Source organism: Anomaloglossus baeobatrachus, chromosome 4 (assembly GCF_048569485.1).
Source record: "Anomaloglossus baeobatrachus isolate aAnoBae1 chromosome 4, aAnoBae1.hap1, whole genome shotgun sequence".
NCBI classification, from domain to species: Eukaryota; Metazoa; Chordata; class Amphibia; order Anura; family Aromobatidae; genus Anomaloglossus; species Anomaloglossus baeobatrachus.
In genome coordinates, this window is record NC_134356.1 from 221,919,891 (window position 1) to 221,946,689 (window position 26,799).

Genomic DNA, 26,799 nt, shown 5'->3' on the forward strand with positions numbered 1-26,799 from the left:
ATGTGAAGGGTCTGGGAGATAGTGGTGAGGAGGAGAAAAAATCTGCTCACCTGATGTGGTTGTGCAGCCCTCGCACAACCATGGTATAAGACGGGAGTGTGGTGTCAGTAGTCTTCTAACCTGTTAGCCCACGATGTCCATTCAGGGAAGCAGATTCCTGAAAAGCTGGTCACCTGACATGTCACTGGGCGTCTCTGGTAATCTGACCTCCGTATCAAGCAGCTCTTGCCGTGAACCCACAGAGGGGAAGATCAGCAGTAAAGTATAGAAGCACGGTCTGATAGAGCGCTAAGGAGGTCACAGTATTGGATTAATTTTTGTAGAATTTATTGTTTTCTATCAGCCACAACGCGTTTCGATATATACAATATCTTCATCAAATGATGAAGATAGTGTATATCGAAACGCGTTGTGGCTGATAGAAAACAAAAAATTCTACAAAACTTAATCCAATACTGTGGCCTCCCTTAGCGCTCTATCAGACCGTGCTTCTATACTTTATTACATTAAGAAACTGACTTTCAGTCCACAAATAAAAGATTGTGTGTGCTGGCTAGTATGAATTTTGGTCATGTGGTTCAGAGGATTCAAATGTCCCTGGAAACTGGATAATATGTTGATTGGTTAATATTTAAATACATCAACATTAAAATACATGAATATTAATAAGGGAATCTGAAATGAAGGGAATTTTGTTTACTTACCGTAAATTCCTTTTCTTCTAGCTCCAATTGGGAGACCCAGACAATTGGGTGTATAGCTTCTGCCTCCGGAGGCCACACAAAGTATTACACTTTAAAAAGTGTAAAGCCCCTCCCCTTCTGCCTATACACCCCCCCGTGCATCACGGGCTCCTCAGTTTTGGTGCAAAAGCAGGAAGGAGGAAACTTATAAATTGGTCTAAAGTAAATTCAATCCGAAGGAAGTTCGGAAAACTGAAAACCATTCAACATGAACAACATGTGTACACAAAGAACAACAGCCCGAAGGGAACAGGGGCGGGTGCTGGGTCTCCCAATTGGAGCTAGAAGAAAAGGAATTTACGGTAAGTAAACAAAATTCCCTTCTTCTTTGTCGCTCCATTGGGAGACCCAGACAATTGGGACGTCCAAAAGCAGTCCCTGGGTGGGTAAAATAATACCTCGTAATAGAGCCGTAAAACGGCCCCTTCCTACAGGTGGGCAACCGCCGCCTGAAGGACTCGCCTACCTAGGCTGGCATCTGCCGAAGCATAGGTATGCACCTGATAGTGTTTCGTGAAAGTGTGCAGGCTCGACCAGGTAGCCGCCTGACACACCTGCTGAGCCGTAGCCTGGTGCCGCAAAGCCCAGGACGCACCCACGGCTCTGGTAGAATGGGCCTTCAGCCCTGAGGGAACCGGAAGCCCAGAAGAACGGTAGGCTTCGAGAATTGGTTCCTTGATCCACCGAGCCAGGGTTGATTTGGAAGCCTGTGACCCTTTACGCTGGCCAGCGACAAGGACAAAGAGTGCATCCGAGCGGCGCAGGGGCGCCGTACGAGAAATGTAGAGTCTGAGTGCTCTCACCAGATCTAACAAATGCAAATCCTTTTCACATTGGTGAACTGGATGAGGACAAAGAAGGGAATTTTGTTTACTTACCGTAAATTCCTTTTCTTCTAGCTCTAATTGGGAGACCCAGACAATTGGGTGTATAGGCTATGCCTCCGGAGGCCGCACAAAGTATTACACTTAAAAGTGTTAAGCCCCTCCCCTTCTGCCTATACACCCCCCGTGCTCCCACGGGCTCCTCAGTTTTGGTGCAAAAGCAAGAAGGAGGAAAAAGAATTATAAACTGGTTTAAAGTAACTTCAATCCGAAGGAATATCGGAGAACTGAAACCATTCAACATGAACAACATGTGTACACAAAAAAACAGGGGCGGGTGCTGGGTCTCCCAATTAGAGCTAGAAGAAAAGGAATTTACGGTAAGTAAACAAAATTCCCTTCTTCTTTGTCGCTCTATTGGGAGACCCAGACAATTGGGACGTCCAAAAGCAGTCCCTGGGTGGGTAAAATAATACCTCGTAAGAGAGACGTAAAACGGCCTCTTCCTACAGGTGGGCAACCGCCGCCTGAAGGACTCGTCTACCTAGGCTGGCATCCGCCGAAGCATAGGTATGCACCTGATAGTGCTTCGTGAAAGTGTGCAGGCTCGACCAGGTAGCCGCCTGACACACCTGCTGAGCCGTAGCCTGGTGCCTCAAAGCCCAGGACGCGCCCACGGCTCTGGTAGAATGGGCCTTCAGCCCTGAGGGAACCGGAAGCCCAGCCGAACGGTAAGCTTCGATAATTGGCTCCTTGATCCACCGAGCCAGGGTTGATTTGGAAGCCTGTGACCCTTTACGCTGGCCAGCGACAAGGACAAAGAGTGCATCCGAGCGGCGCAGGGGCGCCGTACGAGAAATGTAGAGTCTGAGTGCTCTCACCAGATCTAACAAGTGCAAATCCTTTTCACATTGGTGAACTGGATGAGGATAAAAAGAAGGTAAGGAGATATCCTGATTGAGATGAAAGGGGGATACCACCTTAGGGAGAAATTCCGGAACCGGACGCAGAACCACCTTGTCCTGGTGAAACACCAGGAAAGGGGTTTTGCATGACAGCGCTGCTAGCTCAGACACTCTCCGAAGTGAAGTGACTGCTACTAGAAAAACCACTTTCTGCGAAAGGCGTGAGAGAGAAATATCCCTCATTGGCTCGAATGGTGGTTTCTGAAGAACCATCAGCACCCTGTTCAGATCCCAGGGTTCTAACGGCCGCTTGTAAGGAGGGACGATGTGACCAACCCCCTGCAGGAACGTGCGTACCTGTGGAAGTCTGGCTAGGCGCTTCTGGAAAAACACAGAGAGCGCTGAGACTTGTCCCTTAAGGGAGCCGAGCGACAAACCCTTTTCCAGTCCAGATTGAAGGAAGGACAGAAAAGTGGGCAAGGCAAAAGGCCAGGGAGAAATACCCTGAGCAGAGCACCACGACAGGAAAATTTTCCACGTCCTGTGGTAGATCTTGGCGGACGTTGGTTTCCTAGCTTGTCTCATAGTGGCAATGACGTCTTGAGATAACCCTGAAGACGCTAGGATCCAGGACTCAATGGCCACACAGTCAGGTTGAGGGCCGCAGAATTCAGATGGGAAAAACGGCCCTTGAGATAGCAAGTCTGTTCGGTCTGGTAGTGCCCACGGTTGGCCGACCGTGAGATGCCACAGATCCGGGTACCACGACCTCCTCGGCCAGTCTGGAGCGACGAGGATGGCGCGGCGGCAGTCGGCCCTGATCTTGCGTAACACTCTGGGCAACAGTGCCAGCGGAGGAAACACATAAGGGAGCTGAAACTGCGACCAATCCTGAACTAAGGCGTCTGCCGCCAGAGCTCTGGGATCTTGAGACCGTGCCATGAACATTGGTACCTTGTTGTTGTGCCGGGACGCCATGAGGTCGACGTCCGGCACCCCCCAGCGGCAACAGATCTCCTGAAACACGTCCGGGTGAAGGGACCATTCCCCTGCGTCCATGCCCTGGCGACTGAGATAATCTGCTTCCCAGTTTTCCACGCCTGGGATGTGAACTGCGGATATGGTGGAGGCTGTGGCTTCCACCCACATCAAAATCCGCCGGACTTCCTGGAAGGCTTGTCGGCTGCGTGTGCCGCCTTGGTGGTTGATGTATGCCACCGCTGTGGAATTGTCCGACTGAATTCGGATCTGCTTGCCCTCCAGCCACTGCTGGAACGCTTTCAGGGCAAGATACACTGCCCGTATTTCCAGAACATTGATCTGAAGCGAGGACTCTTGCTGGGTCCACGTACCCTGAGCCCTGTGGTGGAGAAAAACCGCTCCCCACCCTGACAGACTCGCGTCCGTCGTGACTACTTCCCAGGATGGGGGTAGGAAGGATTTCCCCTTCGATAATGAAGTGGGAAGAAGCCACCACCGAAGGGAAGCTTTGGTCGCCTGAGAGAGGGAGACGGTCCTGTCGAGGGACGTCGGCTTCCTGTCCCATTTGCGTAGGATGTCCCATTGAAGGGGACGCAGGTGAAACTGCGCGAAAGGGACTGCCTCCATTGCTGCCACCATCTTCCCCAGGAAGTGCATGAGGCGCCTCAAGGGGTGTGACTGGCCTTGAAGGAGAGATTGTACCCCTTTCTGTAGTGACTGCTGCTTGATCAGCGGAAGCTTCACTATCGCTGAGAGGGTATGAAACTCCATGCCAAGATATGTCAGCGATTGGGCCGGTGTCAGATTTGACTTTGGAAAATTGATGATCCACCCGAAACCCTGGAGAGTCTCCAGGGTAGCGTCGAGGCTGCGTTGGCATGCCTCTTGAGAGGGTGCCTTGATCAGCAGATTGTCCAAGTACGGGATCACCGAGTGACCCTGCGAGTGTAGGAGCGCTACTACAGTAGCCATAACCTTGGTAAAAACCCGTGGGGCTGTTGCCAGGCCGAACGGCAGTGCCACGAATTGCAGGTGTTCGTTTCCTATGGCGAAGCGCAAGAAGCGCTGGTGCTCTGGAGCAATCGGTACGTGGAGATAAGCATCTTTGATATCGATCGATGCAAGGAAATCTCCTTGGGACATTGAGGCGATGACGGAGCGGAGGGATTCCATCCGGAACCGCCTGGTTTTTACGTGTTTGTTGAGCAGTTTCAGGTCCAGGACAGGACGGAAAGACCCGTCCTTCTTTGGGACCACAAACAAGTTGGAGTAAAAACCGTGGCTCTGTTGCTGAAGAGGAACAGGGATCACCACTCCTTCTGCCTTCAGAGTGCGCAGCGCCTGCAGAAGAGCCTCGGCTCGCTGGGGAGGCGGGGATGACCTGAAGAATCGAGTCGGGGGACGAGAGGTGAACTCTATCTTGTAACCGTGAGACAGAATGTCTCTCACCCAGCGGTCTTTTATTTGTGGCAGCCAGGTGTCGCAAAAGCGGGAGAGCCTGCCACCGACCGAGGATGCGGATAGAGGAGGTCGAAAGTCATGAGGAAGCCGCTTTGTTAGCGGCGCCTCCGGCGGTCTTTTTAGGGCGTGACTTAGACCGCCATGCATCAGAGTTCCTTTGTTCTTTCTGAGGCCTTTTGGACGAGGAGAATTGGGACCTGCCCGCGCCCCGAAAGGACCGAAACCTCGACTGCCCTCTCCTCTGTTGGGGTATGTTCTGTTTGGGCTGGGGTAAGGATGTATCCTTTCCCTTGGATTGTTTGATGATTTCATCCAAACGCTCGCCAAACAGCCTGTCGCCAGAAATTGGCAAACTGGTTAAGTGCTTTTTGGAAGCAGAATCTGCCTTCCATTCCCGTAGCCACAAGGCCCTGCGGAGTACCACCGAATTGGCGGCTGCAACCGCCGTACGGCTCGCAGAGTCCAGGACAGCATTAATAGCGTAAGACGCAAATGCCGAGGTCTGAGTGGTAATGGATGCCACTTGTGGCGCGGACGTGCATGTGGCTGCTTCAATTTGCGCTTGACCTGCTGAGATAGCTTGTAGCGCCCATACGGCTGCGAATGCTGGGGCAAAAGAAGCTCCGATAGCTTCATAGATGGATTTCAACCAGAGCTCCATCTGCCTGTCAGTGGCATCTTTGAGCGAGGCCCCATCTTCCACTGCAAGTATGGATCTAGCCGCCAGTCTGGAGATTGGAGGATCCACTTTGGGACACTGAGTCCAACCTTTAACCACGTCAGGGGGAAAAGGATAACGTGTATCCTTAAGGCGCTTAGAAAAACGCTTATCTGGACAAGCATGGTGATTCTGGACTGCCTCTCTGAAATCAGAGTGGTCTAGAAACATACTCGGTGTACGCTTGGGGAACCTGAAACGGAATTTCTCCTGCTGAGAAGCTGACTCCTCCGCCGGAGGAGCTGAGGGAGAAATATCCAGCATTTGATTGATGGACGCAATAAGATCGTTCACTATGGCGTCCCCGTCTGGAGTATTAAGATTGAGAGCGCCCTCAGGATCAGAATCCTGATCAACTGTCTCCGCTTCATCAACCAGAGATTCCCCCCGCTGAGACCCTGAACAATATGATGTCGAGGGAAATTCTAAGCGAGCCCGCTTAGTCGGTCTGGGGCTGGGGTCTAAGTCAGAACCCTCAGCCTGGGATGTATGAGATACCCCTGGAGGACATTGTTGGTCCAACTGAGGGGGGCCAGGGAACAATGATTCAACAGAGTCCCTTTGCTGAGATACCGGCCTGGACTGCAAGGCTTCTAGTATCTTAGCCATAGTCTCAGAGAGTTTTGCAAACTCCGTCCCCGTCACCTGGACAGTGTCAACAGGTGGCTCCCCCTGGGCTCCTCTTAGCAGAGGCTCTGGCTGAGAAAGTGCCACAGGGGCCGAACATTGCACACAATGAGGGTCAATGGAACCCGCCGGCAGCTGGGTCGTACAAGCGGCGCAGGCAGCATAATAAGCCTGTGTTTTGGCACCCCTGCCTTTTGTGGGCGCCATGCTATTGTTTTCCCTGAGCAACACAATAGGGTATATAGCCAGAATGAACTGTGCTCATACAGTGTAAAGTATATACTATAAATAAATAATGTATCAATACACTACAGCACCATGGGGCTAGCACCACAGGTGCTGCTTACCACCCGCCTAAAGTGGTTGTGAGGCCACCAGAGACCGTGTCTGGGTCTCCCAGGGTTTGTCCCTCTCTGCAGCGTCGGAGGAGCTGACAGGAATGGCTGCGGCGTCCTGACGAGAGAAGGGAGCCGTGGGCGTGGCCGAGAAAGTGCGGGAACTGGTGCTCACACTGTGCACAGTGAGGGGGGTGGAGTATGCAAAGCATACTCCAGCCCTCAGTGCTGCTCGTTCTGTGCAGCGTCCCGCCCTTCCCCTGCCTGTCAGGGCTGGGGGCGGGAGAAAAGGAAACTAGGCCGCAAGAAAGCCGGGGACTCGAGTATAAGCGTGGCCGCCGTAAAAGCGCGGCCGGCGCCGAAGTCCCCGGCGAACTACAAGTCCCAGCCGCGCCGCAGTTTCCCATGGCAGCGGCGGTTATCGCGGTAGTCCCTACATATAAACACACTCAGCGACGCTGAGTGTGTAATGGCACAGTTTAACCCGGTCAGCGCCGCGGTCCCCGGTGCACTAGCACACCCAGCAAAGCTGAGGTGTTGCCGTGCGCGGTCCCCACAGGGATACAGAGTACCTTCAAGTAGCAGGGCCATGTCCCTGAACGGTACCCGGCTCCTATCCAGCAGGCTCCACAGGAGTTGTGGATGAAGCACGGTCTCAGTGCCTGGAGACCGATAGGATCCCACTTCACCCAGAGCCCTGAGGGGGATGGGGAAGGAAAACAGCATGTGGGCTCCAGCCTCCGTACCCACAATGGATACCTCAACCTTAACAACACCGCCGACAAGAGTGGGGTGAGAAGGGAGCATGCTGGGGGCCCGATATGGGCCCACTTTTCTTCCAACCGACATAGTCAGCAGCTACTGCTGACCAATCTGTGGAGCTGTGCGTGCATGACTGCCTCCTTCGCACAAAGCAAAAAAACTGAGGAGCCCGTGGGAGCACGGGGGGTGTATAGGCAGAAGGGGAGGGGCTTAACACTTTTGAGTGTAATACTTTGTGCGGCCTCCGGAGGCATAGCCTATACACCCAATTGTCTGGGTCTCCCAATAGAGCGACAAAGAAAAGAAGGTAAGGAGATATCCTGATTGAGATGAAAGGGGGATACCACCTTAGGGAGAAATTCCGGAACCGGACGCAGAACCACCTTGTCCTGGTGAAACACCAGGAAAGGAGCTTTGCATGACAGCGCTGCTAGCTCAGACACTCTCCGAAGTGATGTGACTGCTACTAGGAAGACCACTTTCTGCGAAAGGCGTGAAAGAGAAATATCCTTCATTGGCTCGAAGGGTGGTTTCTGAAGAGCCATCAGCACCCTGTTCAGATCCCAGGGTTCTAACGTGCGTACCTGTGGAAGTCTGGCTAGGCGCTTCTGAAAAAACACAGAGAGCGCTGAGACTTGTCCCTTAAGGGAGCCGAGCGACAAACCCTTTTCCAATCCGGATTGAAGGAAGGAAAGAAAAGTGGGCAAGGCAAATGGCCAGGGAGTAAAACCCTGATCAGAGCACCAGGATAAGAATATCCTCCACGTCCTGTGGTAGATCTTGGCGGACGTTGGTTTCCTGGCCTGTCTCATAGTGGCAATGACCTCTTGAGATAACCCTGAAGACGCTAGGATCCAGGACTCAATGGCCACACAGTCAGGTTGAGGGCCGCAGAATTCAGATGGAAAAACGGCCCTTGAGACAGCAAGTCTGGTCGGTCTGGTAGTGCCCACGGTTGGCCGACCGTGAGATGCCACAGATCCGGGTACCACGACCTCCTTGGCCAGTCTGGAGCGACGAGGATGGCGCGGCGGCAGTCGGACCTGATCTTGCGTAACACTCTGGGCAACAGTGCCAGAGGAGGAAACACATAAGGCAGTTGAAACTGCGACCAATCCTGAACTAATGCGTCTGCCGCCAGAGCTCTGTGATCTTGAGACTGTGCCATGAATGCCGGGACCTTGTTGTTGTGCCGGGACGCCATTAGGTCGACGTCCGGCATCCCCCAGCGGCAACAGATCTCTTGAAACACGTCCGGGTGAAGGGACCATTCCCCTGCGTCCATGCCCTGGCGACTGAGAAAGTCTGCTTCCCAGTTTTCTACGCCCGGGATGTGAACTGCGGAGATGGTGGAGGCTGTGGCTTCCACCCACAGCAGAATCCGCCGGACTTCCTGGAAGGCTTGCCGACTGCGTGTTCCGCCTTGGTGGTTGATGTATGCCACCGCTGTGGAGTTGTCCGACTGAATTCGGATCTGCTTGCCTTCCAGCCACGGCTGGAACGCCTTTAGGGCAAGATACACTGCCCTTATCTCCAGAACATTGATCTGAAGGGAGGACTCTGGCTGAGTCCAGGTACCCTGAGCCCTGTGGTGGAGAAAGACCGCTCCCCACCCTGACAGACTCGCGTCCGTCGTGACCACCGCCCAGGATGGGGGTAGGAAGGATTTCCCCTTCAACAATGAAGTGGGAAGAAGCCACCACCGAAGGGAGGCTTTGGCTGCCTGAGAAAGGGAGACGTTCCTGTCGAGGGACGTCGACTTCCTGTCCCACTTGCGGAGAATGTCCCATTGAAGTGGACGCAGATGAAACTGCGCAAAAGGAACTGCCTCCATTGCTGCCACCATCTTCCCTAGGAAGTGCATGAGGCGCCTCAAGGGGTGTGACTGGCCTTGAAGGAGAGATTGCACCCCTGTCTGTAGTGAACGCTGTTTGTCCAGCGGAAGCTTCACTATCGCTGAGAGAGTATGAAACTCCATGCCGAGATATGTCAGTGATTGGGCCGGTGTCAGATTTGACTTTGGAAAATTGATGATCCACCCGAATCTCTGGAGAGTCTCCAGAGCAACGTCCAGGCTGTGTTGGCATGCCACTCGAGAGGGTGCCTTGACAAGCAGATCGTCTAAGTAAGGGATCACCGAGTGTCCCTGAGAGTGTAGGACTGCTACCACTGTTGCCATGACCTTGGTGAAGACCCGTGGTGCTGTCGCCAGGCCGAAAGGCAGTGCCACGAACTGAAGGTGTTCGTCCCCTATGGCGAAACGCAGGAAGCGCTGATGCTCTGGTGCAATCGGTACGTGGAGATAAGCATCTTTGATGTCGATTGATGCTAGGAAATCTCCTTGGGACATTGAGGCGATGACGGAGCGGAGCGATTCCATCCGGAACCGCCTGGTTTTTACGTGTTTGTTGAGCAGTTTTAGGTCCAGAACAGGACGGAAAGATCCGTCCTTTTTTGGCACCACAAACAAGTTGGAGTAAAAACCGTGACCCTGTTGCTGCAGAGGAACAGGGATCACCACTCCTTCTGCCTTCAGAGTGCACACCGCCTGAAGAAGAGCATCGGCTCGCTCGGGGGGCGGAGATGTTCTGAAGAATCGAGTCAGAGGACGAGAGCTGAACTCTATCCTGTAACCGTGAGACAGAATGTCTCTCACCCAACGGTCTTGTACCTGTGGCAGCCAGGCGTCGCAAAAGCGGGAGAGCCTGCCACCGACCGAGGATGCGGTGTGAAGAGGCCGAAAGTCATGAGGAGGCCGCTTTGGGAGCGGTTCCTCCGGCGGTCTTTTTAGGACGTGACTTAGACCACCATGAATCGGAGTTCGTCTGACCCTTCTGTGGCCTGTTGGACGAGGAAAATTGAGACCTGCCCGCGGGCCGAAAGGACCGAAACCTCGATTGTACCTTCCGTTGTTGAGGTCTATTTGGTTTGGACTGGGGTAAGGATGAGTCCTTTCCCTTGGATTGTTTAATGATTTCATCCAAATCGCTCACCAAACAGGCGGTCGCCAGAAAATGGCAAACCGGTTAAGAACTTTTTGGAAGCAGAGTCTGCCTTCCATTCACGTAGCCACATGGCCCTGCGGACTGCCACCGAATTGGCGGATGCTACCGCCGTACGGCTCGCAGAGTCCAGGACAGCATTAATGGCGTAGGACGCAAACGCCGACGCCTGAGAGGTTAAGGACACCACCTGCGGAGCAGAGGCACGTGTGACTGCATTAATCTGCGCGTGACAAGCTGAGATAGCTTGGAGTGCCCATACGGCTGCGAATGCCGGAGCAAAGGACGCGCCGATAGCCTCATAGATGGATTTCAACCAGAGCTCCATCTGTCTGTCAGTGGCATCTTTGAGTGAAGCCCCATCTTCCACTGCAACTATGGATCTAGCCGCCAGTCTGGAGACTGGAGGATCCACCTTGGGACACTGAGCCCAACCCTTGACAACGTCAGGGGGGAAGGGATAACGTGTGTCCTTAAGGCGCTTAGAAAAGCGCTTATCTGGACAAGCTCGGTGTTTCTGGACTGCCTCTCTGAAGTCGGAGTGATCCAGAAACGTACTCATTGTACGTTTGGGAAACCTAAAACGGAATTTCTCCTGCTGAGAAGCTGACTCCTCAATTGGAGGAGCTGGGGGAGAAAGATCCAACACCTGATTGATGGACGCTATAAGGTCATTCACTATGGCGTCTCCTTCAGGTGTATCTAGGTTGAGAGCGGCCTCAGGATCAGAATCCTGATCTGCCACCTCCGCTTCATCCTCTAGAGAGTCCTCCTGCTGAGACCCTGAGCAGTGTGATGACGTCGAGGGAAGCTCCCAGCGAGCCCGCTTAGGCGGTCTGGGACTGCGGTCCGTGTCAGAGACCTCACCTTGGGACCTATGAGTCACCCCAGGAGCACTTTGCTTCTCCAACCGAGGGGGGCCTGGGGTCAATGATTCAACAGTGCCCGGGGCCTGTGTTACCGGCCTGGACTGCAAGGCTTCTAGTATCTTAGCAGACCATTTATCCATACTCTCAGCAAGTTTGTCAGCGAATACTGCAAACTCCGTCCCTCTCACCTGGACAGTGGTAGCAGGTGGTTCCACTTGGGCCACCAGTGGCAGAGGCTCCGGCTGAGTAAGTGCCACAGGGGCCGAGCATTGCACACAATGAGGGTAGGTGGAACCTGCCGGTAGTATAGCCGCACATGAGGTACAGGTTGCAAAGTAAGCCTGTGCTTTGGCACCCTTGCTTTTTGCGGACGACATGCTGTTGTCTCCTATGAGTACAATCCGGGAGGGTATATAGCCAAAAACTAACAGTGCGACCGTACAGAGTAAATGTATAGCATATAAGCATATATATATATATACACTTCGGCACCCAGGGGGGCCAGCACCTAGAAACAGGTGCGGCTTACCGACCGCCCAAAGCGGTTGTGTGATCACCAGATTCCCTGCCTGGGCCTCCCAGAGCCGTGTTGTCTCTCCTCTCCAGCTTCAGAAGTGCTGACAGGAATGGCTGCCGGCGTTCTGTGAGGAGGAGGGGGCCGTGGGCGTGCCCTAGAAAGTGCGGGAATCTGGTGCCCCACGGTGCTCAGTGAGGGGGGAGGAGGATACAAAGTATGCTCCAGCCCTCAGCGCTGACGTCCAGTGCAGCGTCCCTCCCTTCCCCTGACTGGCAGGCCCGGGGGCGGGAATATGCGGTACTAGGCCGCAGAAGCCGGGGACTAAAGTTATAAGCGCGGCCGGCAAACAAGCGCGGTCAGCGCGGTAGTCCCGGCGCACTAACACACCCAGCAGTGCTGCAGCGTGTATGACACAAGCGCTCCATGCGCCGTCCCCAAGGGGACACAGAGTACCTCACAGTAGCAGGGCCTTGTCCCTGACGATACCCAGCTCCTGTCCAGCAGATTCCCCAGGGGCTGCGGAGGGAGCACGGTCCCAGTGCCTGGAGACCGATTAGGATCCCACTTCACCCAGAGCCCTTAAGGGATGGGGAAGGAAAACAGCATGTGGCTCCTGCCTATGTACCCGCAATGGGTACCTCAACCTTAACAGCACCGCCGACCAGAGTGGGGTGAGAAGGGAGCATGCTGGGGGCCCTGTTATGGGCCCTCTTTTCTTCCATCCGATATAGTCAGCAGCTGCTGCTGACTAAATTGTGGAGCTATGCGTGCATGTGTGCCTCCTTCGCACAAAGCATAAAAACTGAGGAGCCCGTGATGCACGGGGGGGTGTATAGGCAGAAGGGGAGGGGCTTTACACTTTTAAGTGTAATACTTTGTGTGGCCTCCGGAGGCAGAAGCTATACACCCAATTGTCTGGGTCTCCCAATGGAGCGACAAAGAAAAAAAAGTTGTTGGGAGTGCTTCTTTACTTGTATCAAAAATGTAAGTGACAACAATAACCAAGGAACAAAATATTACCAATGTGCACATTGGCTCTTGTGTAGATGTACCTACTTGGTGCATGTTTGCCTGTGCCATATGGTACGCTAGATAATGGTACCAGTATGTATAATCCTTTTGGTCGGCAGTTGGGAGAACCTGTGGATAGTGCTTGTGATACTGACTGACAAGCTTAGCGTGAAGAGCCTAAAATAGTAAAAAGCAGAGTTACACAACGTACTAAATACCTATATACATTAATATACTGTACATATATGTAAGCTCTTACTGGTAGATGAGTACGGTTCCGCTCGGTGAGAAAATCCAGCTGGAGATCATGCAGATAATACAGAAATGACTTTCCATTGCGATCACAATACAACAGTGATTTGTTGACAAATTCCTGAAGCATATCCTCTACATCCTCGCTCTCCATGTCCCACAGAATACACAGGACCTGTAAGTAAGGCATTGTATATTAGGTTGGGATAACCCCTGAGGAAGTTACATTGATGAAGTGACTCGTGGGGATAACTCCGGAGGGAGTCACATTGATGAAAAAAAATCGTGGGAATACGTCATACCCCCTTATTCATCTTTAGCATCCGTCCTTGGATTTTTGTAATACTTACATTGGTAGCATCTATAATTAGTTATATCGCTATTGTGCTAGTATTTGCAGGATACTGAACTGTGGCTACATTTAGGCTATGTGCACACGTTGCTGTTGTTATGCGTTTTTCCTTGAAGATTTTTAATCAATATTGCAAGGAAAAACGCATGTCAGCAAAGTCTATGAGAATCCTGACTTGTGGTGCACACGCTGATCTATTTTCCTCGTAGATTTTGACGCAGAAAAAAGCAGCATGTCAATTTTTTCAGTGTTTTTTCCTGGGTCTGTTCACTGATATAGCCCAATGTAGTGCCCAATGTGAGGACAGTTTCTTAACATTCAGCAGGACAGGAAGATATTTTGTTTATGGACTGGGGATAAGCCCTCATTGTTAAAGTTCTTGTCGACTCGTGTAATTACCTTGGCCAGAGAGGATCAGATACCCAGACAAATCAATTCTGGGAACCTCCATTGTATTAGTATGTGTATTTGGATGCGATGTGGCTTGGTTGTTTCTCCCTCATCTCTGTCAGAGACCATTACTGCTGGGGTTGTTTTGCATACGGCTTGAGATCTAGCCAATAAGAGCCCAGTCTTTTCCACCAATCGTGAAGACCCCGGTGGTCTGTATGGAGAGCTCTGGGGTATTAGAAGGAGAACTGACCATTGCCAGGTTGACTCTTGCTACATGATACCAATCTAGGTATCCGATTGGGAAGCCATAGCTGAACGTGGATTATAATACTACATGGACTTCAGCATCGAATGCAAGGATTTGGCTGAGATATCAAAAACTACCTAAGGAAGGAATCCAGCTTGGCACAATCCAGTCACCTGACTAAAGGCTTTGCGGTCCTCAGCCAGCTTCCTAAATCTGGCGTTACTCCTTTCTCGGTGGGTGCCCGCCGAAAGCGGGGTGCTGCTGGATTGAAGTGGCCCTGGAAGCTCTGAGGCACGGACATTCTAATCCCTGGTGAGTCAGCGGAAGGGTGAGAAACTGTTGCCAGTTACATTCTGTGGTTTTGCTGGTTATGTGCCATATGCCGTTAATTGTCTGGGGATCCAATAAAGTCTTACTATTGTGATTCCCTCACCCTGTGTTGTCTGAGTAATGTTCCGCCCACGGTTAAGGAGGTCGGGCGTTCAGTTGGGATGAGCCCTGGGCCACGCTGTCTTTCTAAAGGCGCACCCACTAACCCCCATGTCTCCACATCCATGCTTGATCACTGCAGTGAATTATATCTATCAGTATTGCACATGCAGCACTGACACTTCGCCTCAGACACCATGCATACAGCATGGTGTGTGAAGCTCTCCATAGCTCAGTAACCCGGGATCATCATCGTGACGACCCAGGGTTGCCATGGCAGCGATTGGGTCCCTGTGATCGCATTATAGGGACTCAATTGCCAGGGAGAGGTAAGCGATCCCTGTCCCTGCTTCCTGAATGCTGCACATTGATCGCAGTATTTAGGAGGTTAAAGTACAGGAAGCGGCACAGGCACCGCTCTGGGCACTGAGAGTTGGGTCCCGGTTATCAGCCGGATCTCCGGCTATGATTATTTTTTTTAGTCATGGTGATCACGGGGGTTCATGTGCTGTACCCCCACGATCTCCGGCGATCGTGGGGGTACAGCACATGAACCCCCGTGATCACCATGACTAAAAAAAAAAAAAAAGAAAAAGAAAAATGGAAAAACATCAGAAAAAAAACGCTTACACGCCCCCCGCCACAAAAACGAGATAAAAACAAGCGAATGTTTCTACAGTGCTTTTCCTGCCAAAACATGCCGATTTGTGTGCAGAAAACCTGCACACAGATCTGCTACGTGTGCACATACCCTTACACGTTTTGGATTGGAGATAATGCCGATCATCACGCACCACTGCAGGAAACATGCAGATTTAGTTAGGGCACATTACAGGTTTCCTCTATTGAATGGTAATTGGTGTAGAAATGACACAATTTGTAACAGACAAAACCTTGGCAGTCAGTTGTTTGTATTTGACTGGATTCACCTGAGTTGGCACTTTTACGTCCTTTTCTATAACTGAGAAATCGTTGTAGTATTCCTTTACATGGTCCTCTAGCCTATCCACACTCATAGACATGGCTTCATCCAGTGCTTCATAATCATATGAGGAGGATTTTCTGATTCTCTTGAATTGTTTGCTCTTTAGCTGTCTGAGGTAGAAAGCCCAGCGGCTGGGAAATTCCCGCAACAGGGCGCCGATTAATGACACTACAAGAGGTGAGCCTGAAAAACATATGAAAATAGAAATTACATGAGAAGACTAAAGGCCGCTTTACACGCTGCGACATCGCTCAAGCGATCTCGTTGGGGTCACGGAATTTGTGACGCACATCCGGTCGCTTTAGCGATGCCATTGCGTGTGACACCTATGAGCGATTTTGCATCGTTGCAAAAACGTGCAAAATCGCTCATCGGTGACATGGGGGTCCATTCTCGAATATCGTTGCTGCAGCAGTAAGGAAGTTGTTCCTCGTTCCTGCAGCAGCACACATCGCTATGTGTGACACCGCAGGAACGAGGAACCTCTCCTTACCTGCCTCCCGGCCACAATGCGGAAGGAAGGAGGTGGGCGGGATGTTCGTCCCGCTCATCTCCGCCCCTCCGCTTCTATTGGGCGGCGTTTCAGTGACGCAGCTGTGACGTCGCTGTGACGCTGAACGAATCGCCCCCTTACAAAGGAGGCGTTTCGCCGGTCACAGCGACGTCGCAGGGCAGGTAAGTAGTGTGACAGGTCTGGGCGATGTTGTGCGCCACAGGCAGCGATTTGCCCGTGTCGCACAACCGATGGGGGCGGGCACCCACGCTAGCGATATCGGTACCGATATCGCAGCGTGTAAAGTGGCCTTTACACTACCAAATCATCCCAGCCTATTATAAGCCAGCCACGGTATCATTAAATATGTTCAATTCATTGTTTTTCTTAAGTCATTACATGGAGCGTAGAATTTGTAAGCAAATGGGAATAATTACATCCCTGCAGTGTTACTACAGTGGCCATAAGAGGGGCTGTATGAATGTCCTACAGAACATTGTAGACCCTCAGCAATCAGATAGGTAATACTGTTCCATTTATAGTGGAGCAATTGTTTTGCTTTTTGTTTTGTTTTTTTAGAACCCTTCGACCCCCAATGACTGTAGCAAACTGATATAATTGTCTATATTGGGCTATATTTAATAAAATCAAGAAAGGTGGCTCTGATGAACTCCTTCAAGCTCAATTTTTATTTTCTAGACTGTGCGGTAACAGTGATGAGATGTTATGGGGTACTGGACCAATTCTTTTAGTTTGTGACATGATATCCAGATTGTTCATTCGTATAGAAATATATATACGTACTCTACCTTTTGACTCTTGTATGATATGATGAGCCTCTTTTGGCAGTTCTTCCACTTTCTTGTCAACAAAAAGAGATAGAATTTCTAGGCCCTTTTGGTGTTCTAGTTCACTGTCCACATGGACAAAGAGCTTGATCCCTGTATGAAAAAAATAGATATGATTTTATATTTTATTTTGTTAGCAAGACACCGTATTTTTCAGATTATAAGACGCACTTTTCCTCCCAAAAATTCGTGAGGAAATTAGGGGTGCGTCTTATAATGCAAATGTAGCTTACCAGAAGGTGGAGAATGGGCATTATGCTGGCTACAGTGGGGGCTGTGCTGGCTGGGTGGAGCAGTGCAGTGCGGCTTGGGAGATGCTCTGTCAGTGGTGTGGGGCTATGCTGGCTCCGGTAGGGGCTGTGTGGAGCAGGGAGGTGCGGCGGGTGAGATGCTGTTTCGGTGGTGTGGGGTTATGCTGGCTGTAGTAGGGGTTGTGTGGAGCAGGACGGTATGGCGGGTGAGATGCTCTGTCGGCGGTGTGGGCTTCAAATAATGCACCCGTAGACGGCACATGCGCAGATGGTGCTCTCGGTTCAAGATTTCATCTGCGCACGTGCCACCTCTGGCCCATTGATCTCCCAGCAGCGAACTTTAGGAAAATGGCGCTCTGAGGTGGCGCATGCGGAGATGAGATCTTGGCATGTCATTGAGCCGAGAGCTCAATCTGTGCACGCACCAACTCACGCACCAGCTCCAGGCGTCATTTCTTTGAAGCCCGCACCACCGACAGAGCATCTGTGACACAACCACCATGGTACCCAGAGCCAGCAGAGCCCCCACCACAGCTAGCACAGCTCCCACCCCAGCACCTGCAGTATTGCCCTACTCCAGGACAGCCTCTGCCTCCTGTGACCCCACTCCTTCACTACTGCCACCCCCCACCCCCCCCACCAGTAAGACACCACCGGAGTATAAGACGGACCCAAATTTATATTTTTTTTAACTTTTTTTCTCTCTAAATTTGGGGTGCATCTTATAATCCAGTGTGTATAAAATGAAAGATACAGTAATTAAATGGAAACAATAATATCTTTTGTGTTAGGTCACATGTAATTCCTTTTTCCAAAAACACACATCTGTATTCATCTCATCCGAATATCTGTGGGAAATTCTGAAGAGACAAGCTCAGCATCACTCTCCATCCAGCATCCAAGCTCAAATTTCACATTTTTTGAAATATGACATACCTGACACTGTGTCACTCACACTTCTGTCTCTGCTTGTTATGAGAACACGGCACTGGATGTCAAATGACTTTAGCACCCAGGAATCCCAAATGTCATCTAAGATTAGCAGACACCTAGGAAAAGAATAGTAATAAATGAAAATAACATTGTACATAGCAGCAATAAGAAATAGATTGCAGAAGCCTATTAAATATTTCTTCTAGTGCAGCCTGAGTGCAGGTGGTAGGGGAGGTCTATAGACGAAAACTGACACAGTACACAGAGTAAGGGTGGCTTTACATGCTGCGATATCCGGCCCGATATCGCTAGCATGACACCCGCCCCCATCGTTTGTGTGCGATGGGCATATCGCTGCCTGTCGCACACAAAATCGCGCACCCCCCGTCACACATACTTACCTGTCCTTCGACGTCGCTGTGACCGGCGAACTGCCTCCTTTCTAAGGGGGGCGGTCCGTTTGGCGTCACAGTGACGTCACTAAGCGGCCGCCCAATGTAAGCGGAGGGGCGGAGATGAGCGGGACGTAACATCCCGCCCACCTCCTTCCTTCCGCATTGTGGCCGGAGGCAGGTAAGGAGATGATCCTCGTTCCTGCGGCGTCACACATAGCGATGTGCACTGCCGCAGGAACGAGGATCAACTTCGCCCCAGCGACAGCAGCGATAACTGGCAGTGGACCCCCATGTCAACGAGGAGCGATTTTGGACGTTTTTGCAACGATCCAAAATCGCTCCTAGGAGTCACACGCTACGACATCGCTACAGCGGCCGGATGTGCGTCACAAAATCCATGACCCCAACGAGATCGCTGTAGCGAAATCGTAGCGTGTAAAGCCCGCTTAACTGAACATGGCAAATATTCAAGATAAGCATAAATTAACATTTAAATTACCAGTAGCATATCACAAAGATTTGTACGAGATCCAAGTGGTTGGCATCTGTACTTAAAGGGGTTGCCTGGTGTAAAATGTCAGGTCTGCAGGCAGATAGAGTGTAACTTGTAATGAGCAAGGCTGCGCCCAATTCCCAACTCTGACACCGGAGAGTCCTCACATCGGACAGTACATGCGATGTGAGGATTCACAAGTCTGCAGTCACATACAGTGACTACAGACTTGTCCTTTTAAACCGGACAATCTCTTTAAGGAAGACTTGCCACCAATCTGTCCCTTTAATTGTTATTTAAAGAGAACTGGTCACCCTATTCATGCTGCCCAAACCACAGGCAGTATGAATCAGAGCTGGGCTGCGTATTTACACAGTCATGTATATTTTACTTTGAAACACTCTGGCATTTAAAAAAAAAATGTAGTTTGAAAGCTTCTCCTTGCCCCTCTCCAAGTGATTGACAGGTTTCTACCTATGCATATATGGGAGAGAGACCTGTCAATCAACCGAAGTGAGCAGAGAGGAGCCAACCGGACGGCATTGATCTCATCTCTTCTCTCCCTATAGCCCTTGGCCAGATCCTCAAAATATGTTTTCTATTAAACGCTTACGCATTATAAAGCTCCATTCCTGAGGTGTTGCTTTTTTTCAGCGCTGGAGTGATTCTTTTAAGTCCCATGGCGATAGACCCTCCGGCGGCTTCATCCTTGTTTGGCGCCACTCCGGCCATCTTGTGCCCGTAACATCTGACTGGCCAGAAGTCAGAAATTACTTCACAAGAGCTCAATGCAACATTTTAAGACCCAGAACGAGATGCTCATAGACTTGTATTGAGTTGTGACCTCTGGGGCATTCCATGAAACACTGGAGTTGCCGGCAGGTCACAAATTGCTGGAGACCATCGGGAGTGACGCTGGAAAAAGATGAAGACTCTGCAGGTGAATATAAGACATGGGGCAGGGGACTTACAGTTGAAGCACCACTCCAGGGGTGAAATTAATTTAAAAAAAAAAAAATGGAGATATACATGGCTGCAATCATGCAAAAAGGCTGTGAATCATGCTGCCCATGGTTTGGTCTGCATGACATTAGTGATAGATTCCCGTTCAAAAAAAAAAAAATTGGACTGCCCCATATGGATGATTTGTATAATCTAGTAACAAATCCACTGAGAACAGTCCATAAAGTCTCTTGACAGGGCCTTTCTTACAAAGTTGGTTCTGAACTTCTGGGTTATATGATCCTGGCATGCAGAGCAAGATCCCATAACACTCTGTGTTGCATTTTACCTTTCTTTGGTGTTGGATTTTTGCCTTCCTATGACTAAATTTGCACGTCTGTTTGCCACAGTCCAAGCACAGACTGTAATGCACAGACTGTAATGCATAGAGCAGCCACTGGTCTCCTGGCTTGATATGAGCAGTCTCATATATGCTTATTAAGCTGCTGGATTTGGGTGAGGAGACCTGCTACCACTCTGTGCAGTTTATTTTGGCTAACTACAATATTTCCCAATTTCTTTTTATTAGCCACATTGCTCTTGCTACAATGATACAAAATCTACAGAAGGATGATCACAGAATATTAAAATTACCTCAAAACTACTGCCATAAATTATTTTGAAGTTTGAAGAGAGGATGTAAAACCTGCCATGCACAATAGATAGCTGTCAGATGAACATTCACTGAGCAGAAAGCTATGTCTCCCCCATACACATCATTTTTCATTGGACAGACAGGAGGCTCCCATACACATCAGATGGTCAGCCAATTCAGGGTTTGGCCAGTTTTCACTTAATGTGTACAAGGGGTCTTAAAAGGCTTTTCCCATGACCAAAGTTGATTTTAAATCAATAGATCTTATAATAATAATTTATACAACTGGATGTCTTTACAAAAACGTTCCTGTGCTGAGATAATCTTATATATGTGCCCTTGCTATGTACTGTGTAATGGCCGTGTCTGACTGTACATGGTCTGATCATACCGCATCTCCTGGGCTGGGGAGGACGCAAAAGAGAGTATTCCGCACAGCATGGGATCATAGCTAATCCTTTTTGTAAAGTAAAACATTTTCCTGCAGTTTTTAAAATTTGTTTCCCTCAATGAAAAAGAAGGGAATTTTGTTTACTTACCGTAAATTCCTTTTCTTCTAGCTCCTATTGGGAGACCCAGACAATTGGGTGTATAGCTTCTGCCTCCGGAGGCCACACAAAGTATTACACTTTAAAAAGTGTAACCCCTCCCCTCTGCCTATACAACCTCCCGTGGATCACGGGCTCCTCAGTTTTGGTGCAAAAGCAGGAAGGAGAAAACTTATAAATTGGTCTAGGGTAAATTCAATCCGAAGGATGTTCGGAGAACTGAAAACCATGAACCAAAAGAACAATTCAACATGAACAACATGTGCACACAAAAGAACAACTAGCCCGAAGGGCACAGGGGTGGGTGCTGGGTCTCCCAATAGGAGCTAGAAGAAAAGGAATTTACGGTAAGTAAACAAAATTCCCTTCTTCTTTGTCGCTCCATTGGGAGACCCAGACAATTGGTGCGTCCAAGAGCAGTCCCTGAGTGGGTAAAAGAATACCTCAATAAACAAGACCCGAAAAAACGGCCCCCTCAAATCAAAAACCAAATCTTTATTTTTATATAGCGCTAACATATTCCGCAGCGCTTTACATACATCAGGAATGCTGTTCCCATTGGGGCTCACAATCTAAAGTCCCTATCTGTATGTCTCTTACAGGTGGGAAACCGCCGCCTGAAGGACTCGCCTACCTAGACTGGCGTCTGCCGAAGCATAGGTATGCACTTGATAGTGTTTCATGAAAGTGTTCAGACTAGACGAAGTAGCTGCCTGACACACCTGCTGAGCCGTAGCCCGGTGCCGCAATGCCCAGGACGCACCCACGGCTCTGGTAGAATGGGCTTTCAGCCCTGAAGGAAGCGGAAGCCCAGAAGAACGGTAGGCTTCGAGAATCGGTTCCTTGATCCACCGAGCCAAGGTTGACTTGGAAGCCTGCGAACCCTTACGCTGGCCAGCGACAAAGACAAAGAGTGCATCTGAACGATGCAGGGGCGCCGTGCGAGACACGTAGAGCCGGAGTGCTCTCACCAGATCCAAAGAGTGCAAATCCTTTTCACATTGGTGAATTGGATTAGGGCAAAATGAAGGCAAGGAGATATCCTGATTGAGATGAAAAGGGGATACCACCTTAGGGAGAAATTCCGGGACCGGACGCAGAACCACCTTATCCTGGTGAAACACAAGGAAGGGGGCTTTGCATGACAGCGCTGCAAGCTCAGACACTCTCCGGAGTGATGTGACTGCCACTAGAAAGGCCACCTTCTGCGAAAGACGTGATAGAGAGACATCCCGCAGCGGCTCGAAAGGTGGTTTCTGAAGAGCCGTTAGCACCCTGTTAAGATCCCAGGGTTCCAGCGGACGCTTGTAAGGTGGGACTATGTGGCAAACTCCCTGCAGGAATGTGCGGACCTGCGGAAGCCTGGCTAGGCGCTTTTGAAAAAATACGGAGAGCGCCGATACTTGGCCCTTGAGAGAGCAGAGTGACAAACCCTTGTCCATTCCGGATTGAAGGAATGAAAAAAAGTGGGTAAGGCAAACGGCCATGGAGGAAAACCGTTATCAGAGCACCAGGATAAGAAGATTTGCCAAGACCTGTAATAGATCTTGGCGGACGTTGGCTTCCTGGCCTGTCTCATGGTGGCAATGACATCCTGAGATAACCCTGAAGACGCTAGGAGCCAGGACTCAATGGTCACACAGTCAGGTTGAGGGCCACAGAATTCAGATGGAAAAACGGGCCTTGTGACAGCAAGTCTGGGCGGTCTGGAAGCGCCCACGGTTGACCCACCGTGAGATGCCACAGATCCGGGTACCACGACCGCCTCGGCCAGTCTGGAGCGATGAGAATGGCGCGACGGCAGTCGGACCTGATCTTGCGTAACACTCTGGGCAGCATCGCCAGAGGAGGAAACACATAAGGCAGTCGAAACCGCGACCAATCCTGAACTAACGCGTCCGCCGCCAGAGCTCTGTGATCCTGAGACCGTGCCATGAATGCCGGGACTTTGTTGTTGTGCAGTGATGCCATGAGATCGACGTCCGGCGTTCCCCAGCGGCGACAGATCTCTCGAAACACTTCTGGGTGCAGAGACCATTCCCCCGCATCCATGCCCTGACGACTGAGAAAATCTGCTTCCCAGTTTTCTACGCCTGGGATGTTAACTGCGGAGATGGTGGAGGCTGTGGCTTCCACCCACTGCAGAATCCGCCGGACTTCCTGGAAGGCTTGACGACTGCGAGTGCCGCCTTGGTGGTTGATGTATGCGACGGCAGTGGCGTTGTCCGACTGGATACGGATCTGCCTGCCCTCCAGCCACCGATGGAAAGCCAATAGGGCTAGATACACTGCCCTTATCTCCAGAATATTGATCTGAAGGGATGACTATCGGAGTCCAGGTTCCCTGAGCCCTGTGGTGGAGAAAAACCGCTCCCCACCCTGACAGGCTCGCGTCCGTGGTGACCACAGCCCAGGTTGGGGGTAGGAAGGATTTTCCCTGCGATAGAGAATTGGAAAGGAGCCACCACTGAAGTGACGTCTTGGTTGCAAGGGAAAGAGAGACGTTCCTGTCGAGGGAAGTCGACCTCCTGTCCCATTTGCGGAGAATGTCCCATTGGAGTGGCCGTAGATGGAATTGCGCGAACGGCACTGCCTCCATAGCTGCCACCATCTTCCCCAGGAAGTGCATGAGGCGCCTTAAGGGGTGTGACTGACTCCGAAGAAGTGATTGCACCCCTGCCTGCAGAGAAAGCTGTTTGTCCCGCGGTAGCATGACTACCGCTGGCTGTGTATGAAACTCCATCCCGAGGTAAGTCAGTGATTGGGTCGGTGTCAACTTGGATTTCGGGAAGTTGATGATCCACCCGAACTGCTGGAGAGTCGCCAGAGCGACGGTAAGGCTTTGTTGACACGCCACCCGAGAAGGGGCCCTGACTAGGAGATCGTCCAAGTAGGGGATCACCGAGTGGCCCTGAGAGTGCAGGACCGCCACGACGGATGCCATGACTTTGGTGAAAACCCATGGGGCTGTCGCCAGGCCGAAAGGCAATGCCACGAACTGAAGGTGTTCGTCCCCGATTGCGAAACGCAAGAAACGTTGATGTTCGGGTGCGATCGGCACGTGGAGATAAGCATCCTTGATGTCGATCGATGCTAGGAAGTCTCCTTGTGACATCGAGGCGATGACCGAGCGGATAGATTCCATCCGAAACCGTCTGGTTCTCACATGTCTGTTGAGTAGCTTGAGGTCCAGAACGGGACGGAATGATCCGTCCTTTTTTGGCACCACGAACAAGTTGGAGTAAAAGCCGCGACCACGTTCCTGAAGGGGAACGGGGATCACAACTCCTTCTGTCTTCAGAACGTCCACTGCCTGAAAAAGTGCGTCGGCCTGAGCGGGGGGCGGAGAGGTTCTGAAGAAACGAGCCGCAGGATGAGAGCTGAACTCTATCCTGTAACCGTGAGACAGAATGTCCCTCACCCATCGGTCTTGAACATGTGGCCACCAGGCGTCGCCAAAGCGGGAGAGCCTGCCACCGACCGAGGATGCGGCTAGGGGAGGCCGAGAGTCATGAGGAGGCCGTCTTGGAGGCAGTGCCTCCTGCGGCCTTTTGGGGGCGTGACTTGGACCGCCACGCATAGGAGTTCCTCTGGCCTTTCTCCGGCCTGCTGGACGAAGAGGATTGGGGCTTGGCGGAGGGACGAAAGGACCGAAACCTCGATTGGATTTTTCGTTGCTGAGGTCTCTTAGGTTTGGTCTGGGGTAAGGAGGAGTCCTTTCCCTTGGATTCCTTAATAATCTCATCCAATCGTTCGCCAAACGGTCGCCAGAAAACGGCAAACCGGTTAAGAACCTCTTGGAGGCCGAGTCTGCCTTCCATTCGCGCAGCCACATGGTCCTGCGGACTGCCACAGAGTTAGCGGATGCTACAGCTGTACGGCTAGCAGAGTCCAGGGCTGCGTTCATGGCGTAGGATGAAAAGGCTGACGCTTGAGAGGTCAAAGACGCAACTTGCGGAGCAGAAGTACGTGTGACAGCATTAATCTCAGCCAGACAAGCCGAGATAGCTTGGAGTGCCCACACGGCTGCAAAGGCCGGGGCAAAAGACGCGCCCGTGGCCTCAAAGATGGACTTCACCAGGAGCTCTATCTGCCTGTCAGTGGCATCCTTTAGCGATGAGCCATCTGCAACCGATACCACGGATCTAGCCGCCAATCTTGAGACTGGAGGATCCACCTTGGGACAGTGAGCCCAACCCTTAACGACTTCAGATGGGAAGGGGTAACGCGTGTCAGTGAGGCGCTTAGTAAAGCGCTTGTCCGGGACCGCTCTGGGCTTCTGAACAGCGTCTCTGAAGTTAGAGTGATCGAAAAACGCACTGCGTGTACGTTTGGGGAACCGAAACTGGTGTTTCTCCTGCTGAGACGCCGACTCCTCTGCAGGAGGAGGCGGGGGAGAGAGATCCAACACCTGGTTGATGGACGAGATAAGATCATTCACTAAGGCGTCCCCTTCAGGTGTATCAAGGTAAAGGGCGACGTCCGGGTCAGAGCCCTGAGCTGCGACGTCCGCCTCGTCCTCCAGAGAGTCCTCAAGCTGGGAACCCGAGCAGCGTGAAGAAGTCGGGGAAGATTCCCAGCGAGCCCGCTTAGCCGGTCTAGGACTGTGGTCCGGGCAGGAGTCCTCCGCCTGAGACCTAGGGGCCAACCTGGGAGCGCGCTGCGGCGCGGACCGAGAGGGGCCCGGAGGCGACGAGCCAACAGGGGCCGGGGCCTGTGAACGGACCGGTCTGGACTGCAAAGCTTCTAGCAGCTTGGCAGACCATTTGTCCATAGACTGAGCCATGGATTGTGAAAGTGACTCAGAGAGTTTCTCAGCAAAAAAGGCGAACTCTGTCCCTGCCGCCTGGACAGGGGGAGCAGGGGGGTCTACATGAGCCGAGGGGCCCACTAGTGACCGAGGCTCCGGCTGAGCAAGCGAAACAGGGGTCGAGCATTGCTCACAGTGAGGGTAGGTGGAACCCGCAGGTAACATAGCCCCACAAGAGGTACAGGCCGCAAAAAAACCCTGTGCCTTAACAGCTTTGCTCCTTGTAGACGACATGCTGTTGTCTCCTAGGAGAGTGATCACTGAGGGTATATGGGAAGAAAGGGGTATACAGCCCGACCGAACAGATATATATATATATATATATACGTATCTATTCCGGCACCCTAAGGGGACCAGCACCGGGTGACCGGTGTGGCTTACCGACCGCTAACAAGCGGAGTGTGTCCTCCAGATTCCCTGCCTTAGGTCCCCCGGAGCTGCAGAGCTGTTCACTGAGAATCCTCCACCGGCAGAATGCCAAAAAAAAAATGGCTGCCGGAGCTCTCAGGGGAGGAGTGGAGCCGTGGGCGGCGCCAGGAAAGTGCGGGAATCTGGGGTCCCCACAGTGATCAGTGAGGGGGGAGGAAAACATGCAGGATGCTCCAGCCCACACATCCGACGTCAGGTCGGTAATCCCGCCCTTACCTCTGACAGGCAGGCCCGGGGGCGGGATTTTTGCGACTAGGCCGCGATGAAGCCGGGGACTAAATTTGAGAGCGCGCCCGACAAGCAGGCACGGTCGGCGCGGAAGTCCACCGGCCTTCTCATTCAGCAGCTGCCGCAGCTTCCGGGAAGAAGGTGCGCTCCCTGCACAGTCCCCAATGGGGACACAGAGTACCTTTGAGTTGCAGGGCCCGGTCCCTGAGGTTGAATAGGCTCCTGTCCGGCAGGTTCCCACAGGGGCTGCGGAGGGAGCACGGTCCCAGTAATGGATGACCGCTTAGGATCCAACTTCTCCCAGAGCCGCTAAGGAATGGTGAAGGAGACGGCATGTGGCTCCAGCCTTTGTACCCGCAAT

At 51.6% G+C, this 26,799-nt stretch overlaps 1 protein-coding gene across 1 annotated transcript in view; it reads right to left on the reverse strand.

The window, feature by feature from the left end:
* Positions 1-26,799, reverse strand: part of APAF1 (apoptotic peptidase activating factor 1) — a 166,241-nt gene that overhangs the window by 111,141 nt on the left and 28,301 nt on the right. Inside the window, exons 6-10 of the mRNA XM_075344681.1 lie at positions 17,942-18,054; positions 16,716-16,847; positions 15,358-15,596; positions 13,015-13,182; positions 12,801-12,932 (exon numbers count right to left, since the gene is read on the reverse strand). Of these exons, the coding sequence (XP_075200796.1) occupies positions 12,801-12,932; positions 13,015-13,182; positions 15,358-15,596; positions 16,716-16,847; positions 17,942-18,054 (784 nt within the window). The remainder of the gene's footprint in view (positions 1-12,800; positions 12,933-13,014; positions 13,183-15,357; positions 15,597-16,715; positions 16,848-17,941; positions 18,055-26,799) is intronic.